The sequence below is a fragment of the Borostomias antarcticus genome (assembly GCF_949987555.1).
Source record: "Borostomias antarcticus genome assembly, chromosome: 4".
Classification (NCBI taxonomy): Eukaryota; Metazoa; Chordata; class Actinopteri; order Stomiiformes; family Stomiidae; genus Borostomias; species Borostomias antarcticus.
The window spans coordinates 29,424,873-29,444,872 of record NC_140237.1 but is presented as its reverse complement, the minus strand read 5'-3'; the positions used below and the strand labels follow the sequence as shown (position 1 = coordinate 29,444,872).

Here is a 20,000-nt window from a genome sequence, read left to right as displayed (position 1 = left end):
ATGAATGCGATATGAATGTGTGTTATGAATGTGATATGAACGTGCGTTAAGAGTGTTATATAAATATGCGTTATGAATGTGTTATGAATATGCGTTATGAATGTGCTTCATGAATGCTTTCTGAATGCGTTCTGAAAGCGTTCTGAATGCGTTCTGAATGCGTTCTGAATGCGTTCTGAATGCGTGCGCTGTGCAGTAGGGCTCCCCTCACCTCGTTGTGGATCTCCTCACAGTGCTGCAGGGTGGAGGGCAGCAGGGACCCCAGGCTCGGGGCGCCGGGCTCCGCCCCTGTCTGCAGGTTGGCCAGGGCGTGGCGGCTCCGGGACTGGATGTAGTCCAGGGTCCCTGTGGAGCACTGGGAGGGGGGCGGGGAGGGGGGGGGGGGGTTGGGGGGGGGGCATGCACACACTGGCCTTGGGTGTGGAAGTGAACCCCAAACACAACTCAAACATCATTACTAGTTTCCAATGTAAAGAAAAGAGGGTGTATACAGCTGTATAAAGAGTGTGTATAAGGGTGTATTAAAGGAGTAGCTTGGTATTTTGCATCGTAAGCTTCTTCACCATCATATAAAATGGTCCATATAACGTTTTTGCTCACTTGAGATATTGTGCTCATTGCTCATGTCACGGCTAAGTACACAACGGAGCTCGATAAGAATCAGAATTTGTTTTATTGCCATTGTAGTTCTTCAACATTTCATTATATATATGCCCATAGAGATCCATTGTGTACTTAGCTGTGACATGAGCAATGAGCAATGACCAAGAATGCAGTCTGAACAGGGCTTATGATGCTAAGTACCAAACCGGTCCTTTAACGAGGCCTCTGGTTGGTTGGCTGGTGCTCACCTCTGCCACCCTGTGCGTGGAGCTGAATCGGGGCGTGTCCCCGGCCAGGACACAGTGCTGGTGGCTCCTGTTGAGACCGTCTGGAACACAGGGCAACACCACATCCTCACAACACTGAACACAGTCAACGTTTATACAGTCTAACCTGGCTTAACTCATCTGAACACAGTCAACGTTTATACCTGGCGTTTATACCTGGCTTAACTCATCTGAACACAGTCAACGTTTATACCTGGCGTTTATACCTGGCTTAACTCATCTGAACAACACAGTCAACGTTTATACAGTCTAACCTGGCTTAACTCATCTGAACACAGTCAACGTTTATACAGTCTAACCTGGCTTAACTCATCTGAACAACACAGTCAACGTTTATATAGTCGAACCTGGTTTAACTCATCTGAACAACACAGTCAACGTTTATACAGTCTAACCTGGCTTAACTCATCTGAACAACACAGTCAACGTTTATACAGTCTCACCTGGTTTAACTCATCTGAACACAGTCAAAGTTTATACAGTCTAACCTGGTTTACTCTAACTCTTCTGAGGAGCCAGGCTCCGCCAAACAACCGTGATCCTGTTTGGATTCTCCTCAACAAATGAGGAATGGAAACATATTGTCCCTTTATCCGAAGCATGAATCAATAGAATGTCCATTTGAGTGGAATTGATGGGATTCTAAGAGTTCTGTGGAAAAAAAAGAATATCCAATCCCGTTGTTCTTTTGGCTCTGAATCCATGGAGTGAGTGGATTGTGTCTCTCGCTAAACACTCCCCAATCACATTCAACCTGTCAAGATGAGGGACCGAGTCACATCAACGAACATTTGTCCAATATTCAGAGAGATTCTGACGAGAACCCAACTGCTGTTCCCAGCCTAGCGGCCCGTGTGTGTGTGTGTGTGTGTGTGTTTGTTTGTTTGTGTCTGGGTGTTACTAAGCTCTGTCTTTATTTACTTCAGAGTGATCATTAATTTAGCGGTGACAGCGCTGTCATTCAGCCCCCAAATGTGCATATTTACACCCGCCTCAGGCACAGTGGACCGCCTAATGCCTGTGATTGCAAAGTCAAACAGTGGCTGCTTTCCCAAGAAGATATTAGTGTGTTAGGGAAAAACTAAACAGCAGATGGGGAAGGGGGGGGCAGGTACTAGCGCGACAAACAAAACAAGTTCCCGGTGTTGTTTTGTTCTTCTTCTTCTTCTCCTCCTACTTCCTGATGAGATTGTGAGGGATTAGTCCTCCAGGCAGAATGACTCCCGTCTTTAAAGCGGTTTAGATCCAATAACGAATGATCTCCATCAATCTGTTCCTCTATCCGCTGACGGCGCGCGAGGCCTCGGAACTCGATTCCTCTAATAAATATTTATCTCTCTTTCACCACCTCATATGGTGCCCCTTGTTCCTTTTTTCCGGGAAGCAGGCTTTTAAATATATTGGGTCAAGCCTTTCCCCTCTGCCCCATGTGCATTCGGAGCTGGAAATGTGATTATCAAACGGGGGTCGGTGTCAAAGACGTACATTGTTCTTTTTTAACCACCGAAAATCCCATTTGGTGGAAATAACGCTGATTCAATTAGCGAGACGGCGTCTCGGGCATTAGCGCGGCTCAAAGGGGCGAGGCGGTGACAAACGGCGCTGAAGAGGAAATGGCGGCGTCTGGCGGCCGCGGCCCGCTCAGCGCCGGGCGTCGCACGCGGAGACGGTCTTCTTCACCCCCCCCCCCCGCTGTGGCCCGAGCCCAGGAACGCAGGAAGCCTCGGTGAAATACTGACCTTCTTTATTTAAACACCCAGCTGAAGACGGTTGTTTGTGTCTCTTGGTATTTGATCCAGGTGGAGGGCTGGGTAGTGTGTGTGTGTGTGTGTGTGTGTGTGTGTGTGCTCCTATCGTGGCAGGCCAGTTGGAATCTCAGGGGCACGCTCACCAACACAACCATAAATCCCCGTTGATCCCGGCCAGTCAGGTCCCATTACGCATGGCCTGCTGAGAGGCCTGTCGCTCTCTGCTCATCCCTGGACTTAAAGTGACATTTTCAGGCTGTAAATCTCATCCTGCTGGAAGGAGAGCTCGCGTCTCGTGGGCGAGAGGCAGCTGCAGTACCGGCGCTGGGCTGCTGGAGTTACGTCCCCACGCCAGGATGGAAACATCACGGATTGTCGGGTGAATTTGAGTTATACATGTGTGTGTGTGTGTGTGTGTGTGTGTGTGTGTGTGTGTGTGTGTGTGTGTGTGTGTGTGTGTGTGTGTGTGTGTGTGTGTGTGTGTGTGTGTGTGTGTGTGCACGTGGGCAATATTATATTATATTCTAGAAACAAGGCATGCTGTCCTATTTCAACACGGATAGTAGACAAATACACGCTCCAACCCTCTACCAACCAGGAAGTCCTACTCCAATCTACCACCCAGGAAGTCCTACTACAACCCTCTACCCGCCAGGAAGTCCTATTCCAACCCTCTACCAACCAGGAAGTACTACTCTAACCTTCTACCAACTAGGAAGTCCTACTCCAACCCTCTACCAGCCAGGAAGTACTACTCTAACCTTCTACCAACTAGGAAGTCCTACTCCAACCCTCTACCAACTAGGAAGTCCTACTCCAACCCTCTACCAACCAGGAAGTCCTACTCCAACTCTCTACCAACCAGGAAGTCCGACCCCAACCCTCTACCAGGCAGGAAGTCCTACTCCAACCTTCTACCAACCAGGAAATCCTATTCCAACACTCTACCAACCAGGAAGTCCTACTCCAATCTACCAACCAGGAAGTCCTACTACAACCCTTTACCCGCCAGGAAGTCCTATTCCAACCCTCTACCAACCAGGAAGTCCTACTCCAACCCTCTACCAACCAGGAAGTCCTACTCCAACCCTTTACCAACCAGGAAGTTCTACTCCAAACCTCTACCAACCAGGAAGTCCTTCTCCAACCTACCAGCCAGGAAGTCCAACTACAACCTCCCAGCCAGGAAGTCCAACTACAACCTACCAGCCAGAAAGTCCAACTACAACCTACCAGCCAGGAAGTCCTACTACAACCTACCAACCAGGAAGCTACGACTTTACTTTACAGTAGAGACTGAGGGATGTGGGGGTATATGAGGCTCTGCTGGAGCCATCAGCATTGGGGGGGGGTGCCTCTCTTCTCAGAGGCAGCAGCGCAGGCCTCCAGGGTCACAGGACTTCATAAAATAACATTTGGTTTTCCTGACCTCTAATGCACAGTTTCACGGAACCTCAAGGGCTCCGGTAGCCAGCCAAACTGGCTCAGCTGGAGCGGCTAGCTGGGGCTACCGGTCGATACAGGGGTCCAGAGGAACACACACTGCTTAGGGGGAGGGAGGGAGGGAGGGAGGGAGGGAGGGAGGGAGGGAGGGAGGGAGAGGGAGGGAGAGAGAGAGAGAGAGAGAGAGAGAAAGAGAGAGAGAGAGAGAGAGAGAGAGAGAGGGAGAGGGAGAGAGAGAGAGAGGCCGAGACAGTCAGTGTCAGAAAGAGATACTAGCAGAGAGAGAGAGAGAGAGAGAGAGGGAGGGAGGGAGGAGGAAGAGAGGCTGGAGTGCATCCTGCTTCCAAGAGTCATTTGGGACAGAGTCAAGCAAACACTAAAACACAGAGTCATAAAGTGTTGCTACCTCTCGATGCTGCAGACATCATGTCGCGTGCGTGTGTGTGTGTGTGTGCGTGTGTTCCTGCACTTGTGCATGTGTACTTGTGTGTGTGTGTGTGTATGTGTGTGTGTCTTCCCCTACCTCTCATGTAGTAGCAGTCTCCAGACTGCAGCGGCAGGGTCAGCCCGGGCGTGTGTATGTCCCAGGCCACCTTCAGACCGATCCTCCAGCAGCCCTTCTCGCCAGCGCTCTCCTCTGGGCTCACACCTGCCGATCACACGCAAGCCAACACCGCCGGGTCACCTTGCTGTAAGCATCACTTAACACCAGAGTCACAACTGGCAGAGGAGGTGTGACAAGTAGTGACTGGCACTGTCTGGCTCGTCCTAATAAAAGAGGACATAAGAGAGGACAACTCTCTTATGAAAAGTAAAGCCGGTCACACTTTACAATAAGGGTCACAAAAAACATTAGTTAACTGTTAACTAATGCTTATTTAGGGTTAGGTTAGGTTACTAATGTGAATTAATACCTTAGTTAAGGTTAGGGTTAGGGTTAGGTGAGTTAACCTTAGTTAACATAAGTAACATTAGTAAATGGTTAATAGAGACATTAGTTAACTGTTACTTAATGCTTAATAATGCATTAACTAATGCTTATTAATGTACCCTTATTGTAAAGTGTTACCGGAAAGCCTTTGCTGTTCGGTGGTGTCCGTTTGGATGGATAGCTTCTTCTGTGGGTCCGGTACCCACCCCCCACCCCCACCCAGGCCTCCCTCCAGAAGGCACTATGAGCCGAGGAGGTCGGTCTGGGCCGGTCGTCCCCCCTTCCGCGGCTCGATCGATACTAACGTCTTCCCGGGCCTCTCTGCCTCACGCCTGGCTTTTCCTTTGCTCAGCACCGATAAATAGTAACTTAATTTCCCGCCAGTGCTTTCTGAGAGAGCTGCTAATGACACCGCTCCCCAAGGCCCCGCCCCACCCCGCTCCCCCCCACCCCGCTCCACCCCCAACCCCACCCCCTCCCGGAACGGTGGAGCACCGTCTTCCACGGCCGGAAAACACTCCACCGTCGCCATGCCGGAAGTCTCCGGTCCACGGGCAGCCAGGGGTACTCAGAATGAAAACCACCGTCGGAGTACCGGGTAGAGTATTAGGCCGGGAAGGGGGGTGGAGACTTGGCGAGACTCGAAGGTCTTCAAGCACGAGGAAGGTCTTCAGGCACGAGGAAGGTCTTCAGGCACGAGGAAGGACACTCGCACGCTTGGCCTGCCGTAAGACTCGGAAACTTCTGAAACGCGTTACGGCGTAATGGCTCAATCGCCGTATCGGCAAAAAGCAATGCCGTCTGCTCCGAGAACAAAATGTTTCAAAAGAATATTTAAAAAAAACTGCCCTCCTCATAAAACGGTACATTCCTCATGGTAACAATTTCATTGGCCGGGCTCTGGGACTCCTCACAGCGACCGGGTTTTCTGGTCAGACGCCCCCCCCCCCCCCACCCCCCCCGAAGTCCGTGGGTCAGCAGGGTTCCGCCGAGAGACGCAGCTGCAGAGAACCCCGAGCCCCGTCGTTTCGCCGTGGCGTTTGAAGCCCCCCCCCCCCCCGGGGGTTCAAGGTTCGAGCGGGTCAGAACAAATCATCTCGGCAGACCACTGTGACAGGTGGTTCTGTTTAGGAAAAAAAAAAAAAACTCTTCTGAGAACGACCGCAAAGGCTGCTGGGACGTGACCGCTGGATTGAGATGCTGGGGGTGAGAAGAACGCGGTACCTTTAGAGAAGTACTCGAGAGTCAAGCGATCATAACTGAAGCGCGACTGTCATAAACAATAAGATCACTTATTGTCCACAACCCTTCTGAGGAACAAACACTTTTTACAGTTCTTTCCTACAGTAATTACTCAATACTGTATATCAGTTAATTACGCCATGATCATTTCGGAAGGGGGGATCTAGAGGAGATGAGATGGGCGTGATACTCTGGGTCTGTTGAAGGGCGGCGTTGCGTACTCATTGACTGGCTGTGTGTGTGTGTGTGTGTGTGTGTGTGTGTGTGTGACTGTGTGTTCAGAACCCACGTCTCTTGTCATCTCCCCCTCACAGTGCTACGGCGATAAGCGGGGGTCTGTCGGAGACGGCCTAAGCGATGACATTTGATAAGACCCCGACACTATCGGGCGGACAGATCGGACGGACGGACGGCCGGCCCGCCGGACGCTGTGTCCCAGACGCCGGCTCCGCCGTCCGGGGCCGCAGCACGCCGAGGTTAGCCGCGGCTGGTCCGCCGGGGAGGCACTCCGATCAACTCGATAATGGATCGCGGCGGCAGAGAGAACTGACGCAGCTGAATACTAGCGTGGTATCTGTGGCCCGCGTGGTTTGTGAGCATGACACAGGGAGCCATTCAGATTCAGATTCAGATTCAGATTCAGATTCAGATTCAGATTCAGATTCAGATTCAGATTCAGATTCAGATTCAGATTCAGATTTCGAATCTGAATCCCTGGCTGTGTGTGAAAGGGGAGATATAGAGAAGATCTGAATCTGAATCACTCTCTGTCTGTGTGTGAAGGGGCAGAAACAGTAGATCTATGGTTGAGGGTAATTCCATAGAGAATGTATGCTTACTGTAGTTCATCTATCAGTAGGTGGGGGGGGGGGGGGCTGTGTGGACTTTTCAAAGCCTCACCTTTGTCGCCGTGGCAAGTGTAGCTGTAGACGGCCACGGGCGACCGGCTGACCAGGTTCTCGTCATGGTGCCAGCCCACGGCCATCTTGCCCATCCCGTAATAGGGCTCCTCCTTCAGCTGGCTCATGGCAGCCGGGTCCATATAGTTGAGTAAGGTGACGTTGAACTGGGCGGGGCCGGGGGGCGTTACCACCACCGCCGCCGCCGCCTGGGCGGGGCTTGGGCGCGAACAGCCCTGCTCGTCCCCCTCGTCCTCGATGTGGTAGCCGGACAGACTCTGCTTCAGTTCTGCCACGGGCTTCTCCTGACAGCCCGACTCCGCCCCCTCGCCGTGCGCGGCGGCGCACCTCCCCTCGCCGTGCGCTTTCGGCCCCTTGCCCCCCACCGGCGCCGCGCCCGGCTTGGCGGCCTGCGGGTCGACGCCCTCGTCGCTGTGCTTGGACTCGGTCTCCCAGTCGGCGGCGTCCGGCCTGGGATCGGAGCAGCAGCCCTCGTCGCTGTGCCGGGACTCGACGTCCCACTCCTCGCTGTGCTTGGACTCCGAGTCCCCGCCCCCCTCGCTGTTTTTGGACTCGTCGCTCAGCTTGGACTCCTTGTCCTCCTCCTCACTCAGCTTGGCGTCGGCGTCCGCCGCGTCCCTCCGGCACGGCGTGAAGGCGTCGTCCTCCTTCCTCAGCCCCACGTCCGAGCAGAAGAAGCAGTTGAGCTCCCAGAGCGCCTTGCAGGCGGCCCTCAGGTCGGCGTCGCAGCAGGCCTGACCCTCGACCCCTTCCGCTCCTCCTCCGCCGGCGCCCGCCTGGTCCTCGCTGTGCCAGGGGATGGCGAACAGCCTGGTGTCCAGGTAGCGGTAGGTGTGGCCCGGCTGGCCCAGGAGGGCCCTGGAGACCGCCGTGAAGACGTCCCGGTCCCGAACCCGGACCAGGTCCCTGAGGAGACAGCCCCTCCGTCTCAGGGTGAGCAGGGCCGCCTGGACCCGGCCGTGGAGCTCCGTCGGTAGGGAGCAGGATCGCCTCAGGACCAGGCCCGAGTAGCTGGTCTCCCACTGGGGAACACAACATGTCACACAGCTTTGACCAGACAGCGGTTTGATCTACCAGCTCCGTGTCTTAAAGAGCTAGCCTAGGTCTTCTAGGACAGACATTCTCAACAAGTGGGCCGCGGAGATAGTGGTAGCCTATAAAGTAGCCTAAAAAATTGTAGGCTAAAAAATAATGAAGCTAGGTAATTTACTAAGTTATTTTAGTTATTATAGTAATTTTTATATCTAAATGTACTCAAGTATTCACATATAAATATAAAAAATGTCAGGTTAAAATGCATAATTTCAGTGACCGGTTACGTTTGAATATCACCACGCCAATCCCACCCATTGGTGTTGAGACAAATGTGTTCAGCTAACGTAGCTAGCGAACATTCCCTCGGACGCAAACTTCAGTCATGTCATGTTTTTTTCTCATGTATTTGTAAGTGGTCCAACACTCAAAAGTGGGCCTTAAGTTACAAAAGGTTGAGAAGCCCTCAGTAGTTTAAGAGGGCTCAGGCCTGGACTTGGTCTAGCGTTAGTCAGGGCTTCTGGTAGCACCTTTTGGAACTGCATTACTATCTGGCTGGTATACGCAGTCCCTTATGCTATGGCAGCAAAGTCGTCAGACTTATTTCAGTTTGCTTGGTCAAAAATGCAATACTCCTCGATAAAGTGTAGCAGAAATTTCAAAGGTACTCACAGACACAGGAGGGCTGTGTTTTCCACCCCGCTGGGTTTTGAAAGCCATCCGCTGCTAATAAACATGTTTAATCTTTACCTAAAACACAAGTCATATTTTTACAATTTGAACATGTGTTGCATTATAGCTTCCGACCAGCAGTGGCCGATAGCGAGCGCTGTGATTGCTGGGTGCACCACCCATGGCAGAAACGCAGAAGAAGAAGACCAGCTATTTCAGCCGATCCATTTTGTACAAATATGACTCTTGTTTTAGGTTTGGTTTTCAAACCTAAAAACAAACTTGTGTTTGGTTTTCAAAACCAAGGAGGGTGGAAGACACCCAGATAGACAGTAACGCAGTCCTGAGGGGGCCAGACTGTATAGGGCTTGGCCTGTGAACCCCAACGCAATTTGGTGTTAGGAGAATTACTCACTTAAACTGAGTCAATAGGTCCCTAGACATGAAAAATCACCAAGGTGCTCGTCCACCACAGTGTCACGAATGACGCTATGGCCAAATCAAATATGGCTGCCATCAGCTATGATGAAAATCTAACTTTTTTGTATATACACATGTAATTCCTCAATTTCCACTGATTGTGGTCTGTAGAATGTATTTCTGATATTGTTATGACCATTCTGAGAGATTCTTGAAAGGTCATGGTCAAGGTCAAGTTCAAGGTCAAGGTAATTTTGCTATTCTGAAGGCCGTGGCCATAACTTCATTTTTAGCAGTTGCAACCGGTATAATAACTCAATATAACTCTTAGTGTTGTCAAAAATATTGAATGATCGATACATATTTAAAACAGTTTCCAATACTAATTTTTCGCAAAATCGATACTTGCCGCAAAATCAATACTTTCCCCAATCTCCCGAGTAGGGGGAGGGGTATTCAAACGGCCATAAGGGGTTTGAGTTCCCTGACCTGTTGAACTGGAGTGAGGAGGCTGGCGCCAGGCTGGTGGTGCAGATGGAGTGGGCTGAGAGTTGTCATAGTCTCCAATGATACAGACACCTTTGCATTACTGATACACTACACTGATACACTACACTGATACACTACACTGAAGCACATTTTCCGTGAAGTTCTTTATCTTTCCCCACTGTGTACAGATATTTTCAGTTGTGTTATTACTTTGTGATGTCAGCACCTGTGCCAAGAGCGATATTATTTGTTTGTCATGGCTCAGAGGCTGTGTCAGCCAGTGGGAGATGCTGTTGCCTCCTGGTGCGTTTAGTATATCTAGGGAACAAACAAACCAAAAAAAAAACAACCAAAAATAACATTTGATAACAACAACAAAAGCCTCCCTTGTGACTGTTAACCTTGTCGTGGTGAGGGAGCGTGTGTTCCTCACAGAGCCCTGAGAGCTATGCCGCTGGGATGTGACTGCTGGCAGGTTTTATCACACCGGACAGGTCGAAGGTGAGAGGTCAGACAAAATACAGTCAAACAACCTCTCCTGACCATGGAGCCTTTTTAGAAAAAAACACTGCGGACAACTGGTGGATGTTTCAAGGACAAGGTGATCCCTAATGGTCAAAACAATATCAGAAATAAATTATACATGTCATAATTAGTTGAATTAGACTTATTACACCTGTGTTTACTTCTAAAATTGGCCAGGTTATTGCGAAGGTCTTCAAAATAGCAAAATGACCTTGACCTTTGACCTTTACCATGACCTTTCAAGGTCAAAATCACCCAGAATGGTCATAACAATGTCAGAAATTAATTCCACACACCACAATCAGTGGAATTTTGAGGTATTACATGTGTATATATACTCTCAGAAACATAAAAGTTTGATTTTCATCATAGCCGTTGGCAGCCATATTTGATTTGACCATAGCGTCATTCGTGATACTGTGGCGGACGAGCACCTTGGTGATTTTTCATGTCTAGGGAACCATCGACTCAATTCAAGTGAGAAATTCTCCCAACATGAAATTGCGTACGGGTTCATAGGTCAGGTACTGGACTACCAGGCTTCTGGGACGTACAGGTTCATAGGTCAGGTACTGGACTACCATGCTTCTGGGGCGTACGGGTTCATAGGTCAGGTACTGGACTACCAGGCTTCTGGGGGAGGTTCTGACTGACTCACCAGCTGCTGGAAGCCAGGGTCCACCGGCCCCAGGGACGGGATCCTCTGGTCCCCCAGCTGCTGAAGGAGCCTGCGTCTCTGAGGGACACAATGATCAAAGGTAAATGGACTGCACTTATAGTAAGAACATTTTATTTATATAGCACTTCTCACAGAGAGGACTCACAAAGTGCTTCACACAGGTTCAAATGCATACAAATAATCGACAAAATTAAACACTGGAAACAGGACAACAGTCATGAGCATACAGTCAGATTAATTCGACAAATGCCCGTCTAAACAGAAGCGCCTTCAGCTGCTTCTTAAAAATGTCCACAGAGGCCGCAGTCTTGAGGAAGAGCATTCCACAGTCTAGGTGCCACAGACTCAAAGGCTTTTACCCAAAGCGCTTTACAATGGCCTCTCATTCACCCATTTAGACACACATTCACACACCACGCAGGGCGCTAACCTGCTCATCGGGAGCAATCTCGGGTTCAGCGTCTCGGCCCGGGGACACTCTTGCGGACAGGAGGAGGCGGGATTCGAACCACCGACCCTGCGATCATCGGACGACCCGCTCTACCTCCTGAGCCACAGCCGCCCGACACGACAAAACACAAGCACACCACTGAGCGCAGTGCAGCCGCAAACGCAAGGCAGGTGCTTTCGCAGCTAGAGGCCTGTACCGTCTACGTGTTCACGCTGCGGGGAACGACCCCACGACCCCAGGCATTTTGGGGGCGGAGGATGAAGAACGGATACGTTCCCCCCCCAAAAAACTGGCACTGTGAGGACGAGTCACGTCCCGTTTAATCCAACCCTCCCTCATCCCCGTCATCCCATTGTCGTCCTGCGGGGTTTTTTTTATGACGCGGGGAGCCTGCGGTGGGGTTCCTCGCAACCTTATAAAAGATGGCCGTCTCAGCGGCGAGCTCCTCTAATAAAAACGCAGCCTGGACGAGGGATCAAAGGCCTTTTTTTTCTCTCACTGGGCCGCATTCCATTCCCACCTGTAAATCCAACGGCAACCGGCATAAAACTGCGATACCCAAATAAATTTCACACAAGTGCCGCCGCCCCCTCTCGCCCGCACCGACCCCCCCCCCCCCCCTCTCTCTCTCTCTCTCCTTTCGGTTTGTGCCCTCTCTTCACCTCCCCTCGCAGGTGCACGCAGGCCGCCACCGCCATGCGTAGCAGACCGGCGGGTGGGAGGGAGGGTTAGGGGGGGGGGGGGGGGAACGCCACGTCAGCGAGCCCCAGCTCCCGCCGGTTAAAAGACCTTCAGAGGGGCGAGGACACCGACGCGAGCGGGGCCGTCTGCGTTCCCCGGGCGCCGGGGCGGACGAGGGCACCGTGACGCTTAAGGAGAGAGCGAGGCCTGGTGTATATAATTTTCCCAGACATTTACTACGCAGGTCTCACGTTTCCACCGGCCTAATAACGCCAGGGACCTCATGCAGGATGATGGTGGGGGGGGGGGGGGGGTCCGAAGACGGGGGGGGGGGGGGTTAGGGGGGTTGAGAGCCGACTGCCAAAATATGTCCTGACGTTTAGGACGAAATGAAATGCCCTGTTAATAACATTAAAGTACAGGCGTAAAAAAAAAAAAAAGCACGTGTCCTGATTTGGAAAGATGGCTAGATCAAAAAGAGGACAAACAGACAAGATGGTTGACTACAGAACTATTAGAGAGGAGAGGAGAGGAGAGGAGACGGGCAGAATGAGGAGAGGCTGGAGCAGGCCGGCTGATTCCCCTACAGGATACTTGTTTTATCCTCAGGAAAAGCCGACAGCTTTATCCGAGGATAAAACAACTCAGCAACACCTGCTGCAACTTTCCTTACAGGACACACATTGAGTGTCCAGCCCGGCTAAGTTATTCTGAGTGGAACAGACAAAGGGAGTAAGAACAAGCCCCCAGACAGTTGGAATCTACAAAACAAAACAACATGCACTATTCATGGCCAGTCGCTGCTCAAAGGGCCAGGGGGCGGAGGAGGAGACAAACTGACAACCTGACACACACACACACACACACACACACCCGTTGGTGTCAAATTCTAGCTCATGGCTGAAGCTCGGGGTATTAAAACAGACTTTAGGGTGTGTGTTCGTGTGTGTGTGTGTGTGTGTGTGTGTGTGTGTGCGTGCGTGTGTCCAGCGAGTGACTGATGCTATGTATGAAGATGGGCAAAGGTGCTTTGCTGTGTGTTCGCATTTATGTGCAATGTGTGAGTAGTCTATACTGTTCACGTAAGCACAAGTGGGTGTATTTGTATGTGTGTGTGAGGCTGGTTGATAGGCCATTGCCATCTCAACCTTAGCGCGCACACACACACACACATACACACACGCACACACAGACACACACACAGACACACACACAGCTGGGCCGGATAGCACTCTCTCTCTGCTTCAGCTATGATTGCACACAACCGGGCTGTCACGCACATGTCAAATACATCAAGCCACTCACAAATTCCACAGACAAAAAAAAAAAAACGGGGAAAGAAAAAAAGGCCCGGCCTTCTGAAGCAGATGGTCTCTTCCTGCATCAGAGCAGTACGTGTCTGAGTCTGAGAGAGAGAGAGAGAGAGAGAGAGAGAGAGAGAGAGGGGGGGGGGGGGGGGGGGGTGGGGGGGGGGGGGGGGGGGGGGGGGGGGAGAGAGAGAGAGAGAGAGAGAGAGAGGGGGGGAGAGAGAGAGAGAGAGAGAGAGAGAGAGAGAGAGAGAGAGAGAGAGAGAAGAATAACACGAGGCAGAAAAAGAGGGCCTGCGTTTCCACTCAAACCCGAGAAACGGGATTACCAATCCCATAATAACACGGATGCTGTGCGGTAACCGTGCCAGCCGTCTGCTCTGAGTGATCTATCTGATGTTGTTTTTTTTCTAATCTTTCTCTCTTGATAGGATTATTCCCCCTGCCAGACTGTTTATCATCTAAAACCTATCATGGTATGGAGACTAGCGCTCTATTAGAAGGTCGGTCTGTTCTCTGAGCCAATAACTTGAAATCAAACAGCGGCTAGCGTTTTTTTTTTTTCTCTCTCCCCACTGCCCTGACACTTTAATGACCACCTTCAAAGCTCTGTGTAGAGAGTAGATTGATGTCCAGATCTTAGATCACAATAGCTCAAAATAACTTCCAGTGTGTCTATATACTCCATCAAAATCCCTGACTGGAAGTGGAGCAGAGCACGTTTCCTTTGTAAGGGGCTTGTGTGTCTACGGTTGCTCCAAAGGGTTGGGGGAATGAATGGACTGGTTCTCCGTGGACTGGTTAGTTCTGTTGTCGCTTTGAAGAGGCTGGTTCTGAAGGTCATAAGCAGCACGCTAGTCCTCCATTCACTAGAGGGCGCTCTGGGGAGATACCAAGAGCAGGCATGTGCACAGACCAGGCCCCGAGGATTCGAAATCTAAAGTGAAGCCCTATTGAACCGCGCCATCTTGGCAAATTTGTACTCATTTGACTATTTCCGGTGACTTTTGTACTTGCGCAGTTGTGCTTTTCTGTCCTACGCACGTCCACGAACAGGTTCACGTTTATGTGAAATGTAGACGCACGTTCCCGGCTCTCCCCGCTTTGAGTTAGCAATGAAAACCGGCTTGCATATTAACCTGTTTTTGTCAAATATATCCATTGGAGACATTATTTTTTTAACCAGGCATCTTAGTTTTAACAGGTTAATTATAGCTGAACATGTTTTGTATGCTAGTAGATGGTATACATTCCGTTCGCGATAACGTAATTGCAGCCAGGCTAAATTCCTCCAGGGAGCCAGTGACCGGCGAGTTGAAGAGCTTCACTCCCCGCCAGCAGGAGCTTTGGCCGCTGCTACCACATCTCGGATAACCCGCTGAGTTCGTGGCTGCTATTTCACACTCGCCCTTGATCAATCCCAATACCGATCCATGGTAATAATGAATCAATCGTTCAGATAACTAACTTAAACTCTGTTTACAAAACTAACTAAATAAACTTAAATTATCGAGAAAATGTATTAGGTTTCACAGGTCTATTTTAGCTTATTTTTCCATTTCATACATAAGCCTAGTATTTTGGGTGGATATAAAATAACCCGACTTGCCCAGATAGTTTGTTTCACACGGAATGAAGCAACTTGGACTCGCAAGGTCAGGATGGTCTCACGAGGTTAGGGCAAAAACAAAATAATACTGAAACTAATAAAAACTAAACTATAACTAAGCAATAAAAAAAACTATACGCAAAACACGCTATAAAGCAAACCCGCTTTTAAAACAAATGAAAACTAATTTGAAAAAAAATTTAAAACAAAAATATTAAAACAAAAACGAATGAAAAAAGCAAAATTGATATCGAGATCAGATATCAGAGGTATGGTATGCTCCGGCCAATTCAGGCCTAGAGATTTCCTAACCCCAGACTTCAGCCAGAGTCCCAGCCCAAAGGCCCAGTCCCAGCCACAAACCCAAACCCCAGCCCCAGCCCTAGGCATAGACCAGGGGCCCGGCCCAAGCCCAGAAGCCCAGCCCCAGGGAGGTGGGTGGTGGGTGACGTATTGCGAGGCAGTTGCCTAATAGAGCTCCCTGTTTAGAAAGCAAACAATTGGTACTTGTGTGCCACCAAATTTCATCTCCCCGGGGCCCCCGCCTGCCAGAGCGATGGTGAATCAAACACTTTGACAAGTGGCCTGTAAAACACGGGCCTCACACAGGGCTGACCCGCGGGGACATCAGACGCGCTTCCGACGCCCTTCATTTGGCACCCTCTCGCAGAATGTGGGGAGCGGGTGTGTGGGGGCGGCGGCCTGGGTGGGTGAGGACGGCAGGGAGGGCAGGGGGGTGCCAACCCGGGGTGGGGGGGCACCAAACGGATGGAACTCACACCTGGGTAAACACGGTTGGCTGTGAGGAAGAGGGCGGGGCCTCGTCACTGGTGACCTGCAGCACGTATGCCTCATGCACGGGGCATGTCTCTGACTGCCTCGGACCGCGGTGAGAAAACACAGCACCTAGGTGCCGTTGCGCGCGCACACACACCTACGCACACACCTACACACACACATATGCACGCACGCAAACATCTACACGCACACACGCCTACTCGTACGCGCACACACACACAGCTACTCATACACACACACACACACACACACACACACGCACACTGACCTGCCTTCCTCATGTCACACACTGTCAAGTCTCTCATTCCATCACATACTGTACAAACGGTGTTGTTTTAACATTTGAGCCCCGGGGCTTAAATACTATCTAAGAGACCATTCAGAACTCACTCAAACCGCTTCTCCCTCAGGCTTCAGGAGGTTAAGAGATTGTGTTTGCGTCAGTCGGTGTCACTCTGTGGATCTAAGAATAAACCCACACATCCCTGCAAGGTGCAACGGTTAGAGGCTCTGAATAGGAGGCCATGCAGTAGTTATAAGTGACTCAACACTTCAGTCAATGGCTAACTACCTGAACGCCTTCTGGATTTAGCAGAGACAGGACAGCAGTAATGCATAATCTCACCGTCCCACGTATGAACACTCTCTCACTCTATTTCTCTCTCTCTCTCTCTCTCTCTCTCACACACACACACACACACACACACACAAACACACACACACACACACAATCCCAGGAGATGCTGATACATATTCATTAGACGTGTGAGACTAACAGCTAGCCTAAATGACGTCATGTAACACTGGCTGTAGAATCATTTGTCAAATTTTGACTGAATTGACCGAATGGTAAAAGTAGTCTAGATAGTGCACACACACACACACGGACACACACACACACACACGGACACACACACAACACACATACCCTCACATACACATACATACACACACACACACACTCGCATACAAATTAATTTCGGTAACGTTACATTATGTTACACACACACGTACAGTATAGCCACAGACACACACACACACACACACACACACACACACACACCATGAACTAGCTGTTTTCAGTGGAGATCCTCTCAGGTGGATGGTGATGAGAAATGGCAGCGAGGTCCATGCTCTCTCACTAATTGTTGTTTCAGGCTGAAGGGGGACATTGTTCATTTCACTTAGCAGCAGGTCATGATCATCAATATTGCAAGATGTCCATTCATCTATGTGAACACGGGGCCGGTCGTTAGAGGGGCCGGGTCCTGGCAGGCCCTTCACGCCCTGTTTGGAACAATCATCTAATCACATTACCAGACCTGCAGGCTGACCACAGACACTCATTAATTAGCCTCAAACAGTACACACATACGCGCGCACACACGCGCACACACACACATATATTGTAACACACACACGCACACAATACACACACACACACAGGCACACACTACACACACACACACACACACACTACACACACACACACACACACACACACACACACACAGACACACACACACACACACACTACACATACACACACACACACACACACACACAACAAGTCCAAGGCCTGCGCGGCCTGTTTCACGCACACCCCGTTACGCATTAATCCAAACTCACCCATCCCACACGGGCGCACGCACTCCTAACTCAAGAAAAGCAAGTCACGTCTTTTAAAAGCCCATCAAACTGTCTTCTGTGTTCTCCCTGGGTCTTCAAACCCCCACCCCCCTCCCCCCCACACACACACACACACACACACACACCCCGGCGCACACAGCGTTGACGGCCATGTGCAGGTGTAGCCCCCCCCCCCCCCCAACTCAACCCCCTGTCAGACAGAGTGAGAGAGACCCCGGCTTCCAGATCAATCATCCCGAAGAATTTACAAACGCACCTGGGGTAAGCCTACACACTGACAGGTTGGCACATACAAGGCCGCACAAACACACACACACACAAAATACACACACACAGGCGCGCGTCCGTTTAAATGCTTTTCAATATGTCTGTGGCGTCGACATCTATTTCACACTCATCCCACACTTAAAAGGAAAAAAAGATGTTTCCGTGACCTTTAGCGAGGGTGTCGATTCCAAGGAGGGAACGGGAAAGACAGAGAGAGAAGAGAGGAGATTTAAGAGGTCTGACGATGCATGCCTTACATAAGCAGAAAAGCAAAGGGTGTTAGTCCACTTTGCCTTTAATTGTTATTTTGCGGGCAGGCCATAACGTTTCCATTAGGACTATGTCGATAAAGTTTTCACCTTCAAATTACAACATGGTTTCATGAGGTCAGCTTCTTTCCAGGCGGAATGGACCATTTTAACACTGACACAGTCCCCTGGTACTCAGGCATGGTCCAGTTAGTTGGGGGAGGGGGGGGAGTGAGAGAGGCAGAGAGATTGAGTGAGTGAGGGAGAGAGAGAGAGGGGGGGGGGCGTTGATTGAAAGACTGTGATTAGCCGTTTTCAGCGGGGCGCGCTGGGGCCACCGAGTTGTCCTAACAGGGCTGTCGCGTCCCGGGGTGCAGTCAAGGAGAAGTCAGTGTTTTAGAGAGCTCTGTCTCTCTCTCTCTCTCTCTCTCTCCCTCTCTCTCTCTCTCTCCCTCTCTCTCTCTCTCCCTCTCTCCCTCTCTCTCTCTCCCTCTCTCTTACGAGCCAGCCACACTTCTCTGCCCCTCCCCAAAAAAAAAAAATCAATATGGCCGTGCAAAGTGCAGCGGGGGCCCGGGGGAGGGCGGACGGAGGGGCCAGGGAGGAGGCGAGGCGGCCTCCAGACCCCTCCCATGGGCAGAGTCAAGGACATACCCGGAGCCGGGGGGCTGGGGGCCGGGGGGGAGGCCTCGTCTGCACCCCCCACCCCACCCGGGAGTGGATCGATAAGCAGGCGGAGCGTTAAATTCCCTGTCACGCCGATCGGGGGCCCCGAACCGGCCGGCCGGCATGGCGGCTGGTCACACCTGGACGTTTTAGTTTCCCAGACAGGAGAAGGGCGGGGGGGGGGGGGGGGGGAGTCTCTCTGACGAATAAACAATTCAATAACCCTTAGGCCCGGCGCGGTGGGGTTCTGCACGGCGAACAGCGGTCACACTCCGACCACAGTCCAGCGTTATCTCCTAGGTGTAGTCGCTGGGTCGGTCCGGTATATTACCTGGAAATGGTGTGCATCGCAGCGTCAGGGTCCTGCTATTCACCGCTGATATATCTAGTAGCGTTCAAACCAGCTAACGAAATCCAACCACGCGGCATCGGAGCGGGCGGAGCATCAGCCGAGCTTCTGCCCGTTGTCACTGTCAGCGATCGTCATTGGGACACAGCAGGGGCACGCGACCACCCCCCCTCGGTGATGTGTAACAGAGCGGAGAGGATTTCCGTCCGTCCTTCCGTCCGTCCGTCGCGGCCTCCGCGCGACGCGTGACTGACTGATCGCGGCGTCGATGGCGCGCGTTCCCTAATCCGGCGCCGCTGTCACGGCAGCGCTGAGACGTACCGGCGGCGGGTCTCTGATCGAGCCGCTCGGCTGACGGATCAACCTCTCCGAACGAAGCTCTGCTCCCCTCAGGATCGGCGGTTGGAAGACCCCCCGCCCGGCGCCCGCTCATGGATAAGGGCGCTGATTTACAACCCGAACGGAGATGATGGAAATCAAGGCTAAGTCTGCGGTAAAACGCCGGCTTCCCTGACGTTAACTGACAATTGGAATACAATCTGTTTCCATAGCTTGCATGCTAGCCTATAGCCTCTTTATTTCTTGACAACAGCTGTCAACGGTTCAATGCTATTGCTGTTCAAGTCCCAATAGGCCAAATATTAGGCCTCCATTCTAAGAGCGTAATCCCCAAAGACAATCATAACATCAACACATGGCCCAGAAACCAAAGGACAAATTGAGAGCTCCTCCAATTCTCTTTGATCAAGTAGCAGACGGCTACTGAATTACTGTCCAGATATGACTGTTGACTGTTTACATGGGGGGCTACAGTCTTCAATATCACTGGTGACTGTTTACATGGGGGGCTACAGTCTTCAATATCACTGGTGACTGTTTACATGGGGGGACCTGGAAGCCCAGAGACTGATTAGCTGTCTATTAATGGCATTATAACCAAATCCCCAAATATGGCAGAAGGCATTTTGGCTTGCTGCTGAAAA

The 20,000-nt window shown here is 51.1% G+C and overlaps 1 protein-coding gene across 1 annotated transcript in view; it reads right to left on the bottom strand.

Annotated features, from left to right (window-relative positions):
• The window catches only part of fto (FTO alpha-ketoglutarate dependent dioxygenase), a 126,770-nt gene that overhangs the window by 93,878 nt on the left and 12,892 nt on the right, over positions 1-20,000 (bottom strand). The window contains exons 2-6 of the mRNA XM_084436535.1: positions 10,971-11,048; positions 7,155-8,196; positions 4,605-4,730; positions 852-931; positions 212-355 (exon numbers count right to left, since the gene is read on the bottom strand). Coding sequence (XP_084292661.1) covers positions 212-355; positions 852-931; positions 4,605-4,730; positions 7,155-8,196; positions 10,971-11,048 — 1,470 coding nt within the window. The remainder of the gene's footprint in view (positions 1-211; positions 356-851; positions 932-4,604; positions 4,731-7,154; positions 8,197-10,970; positions 11,049-20,000) is intronic.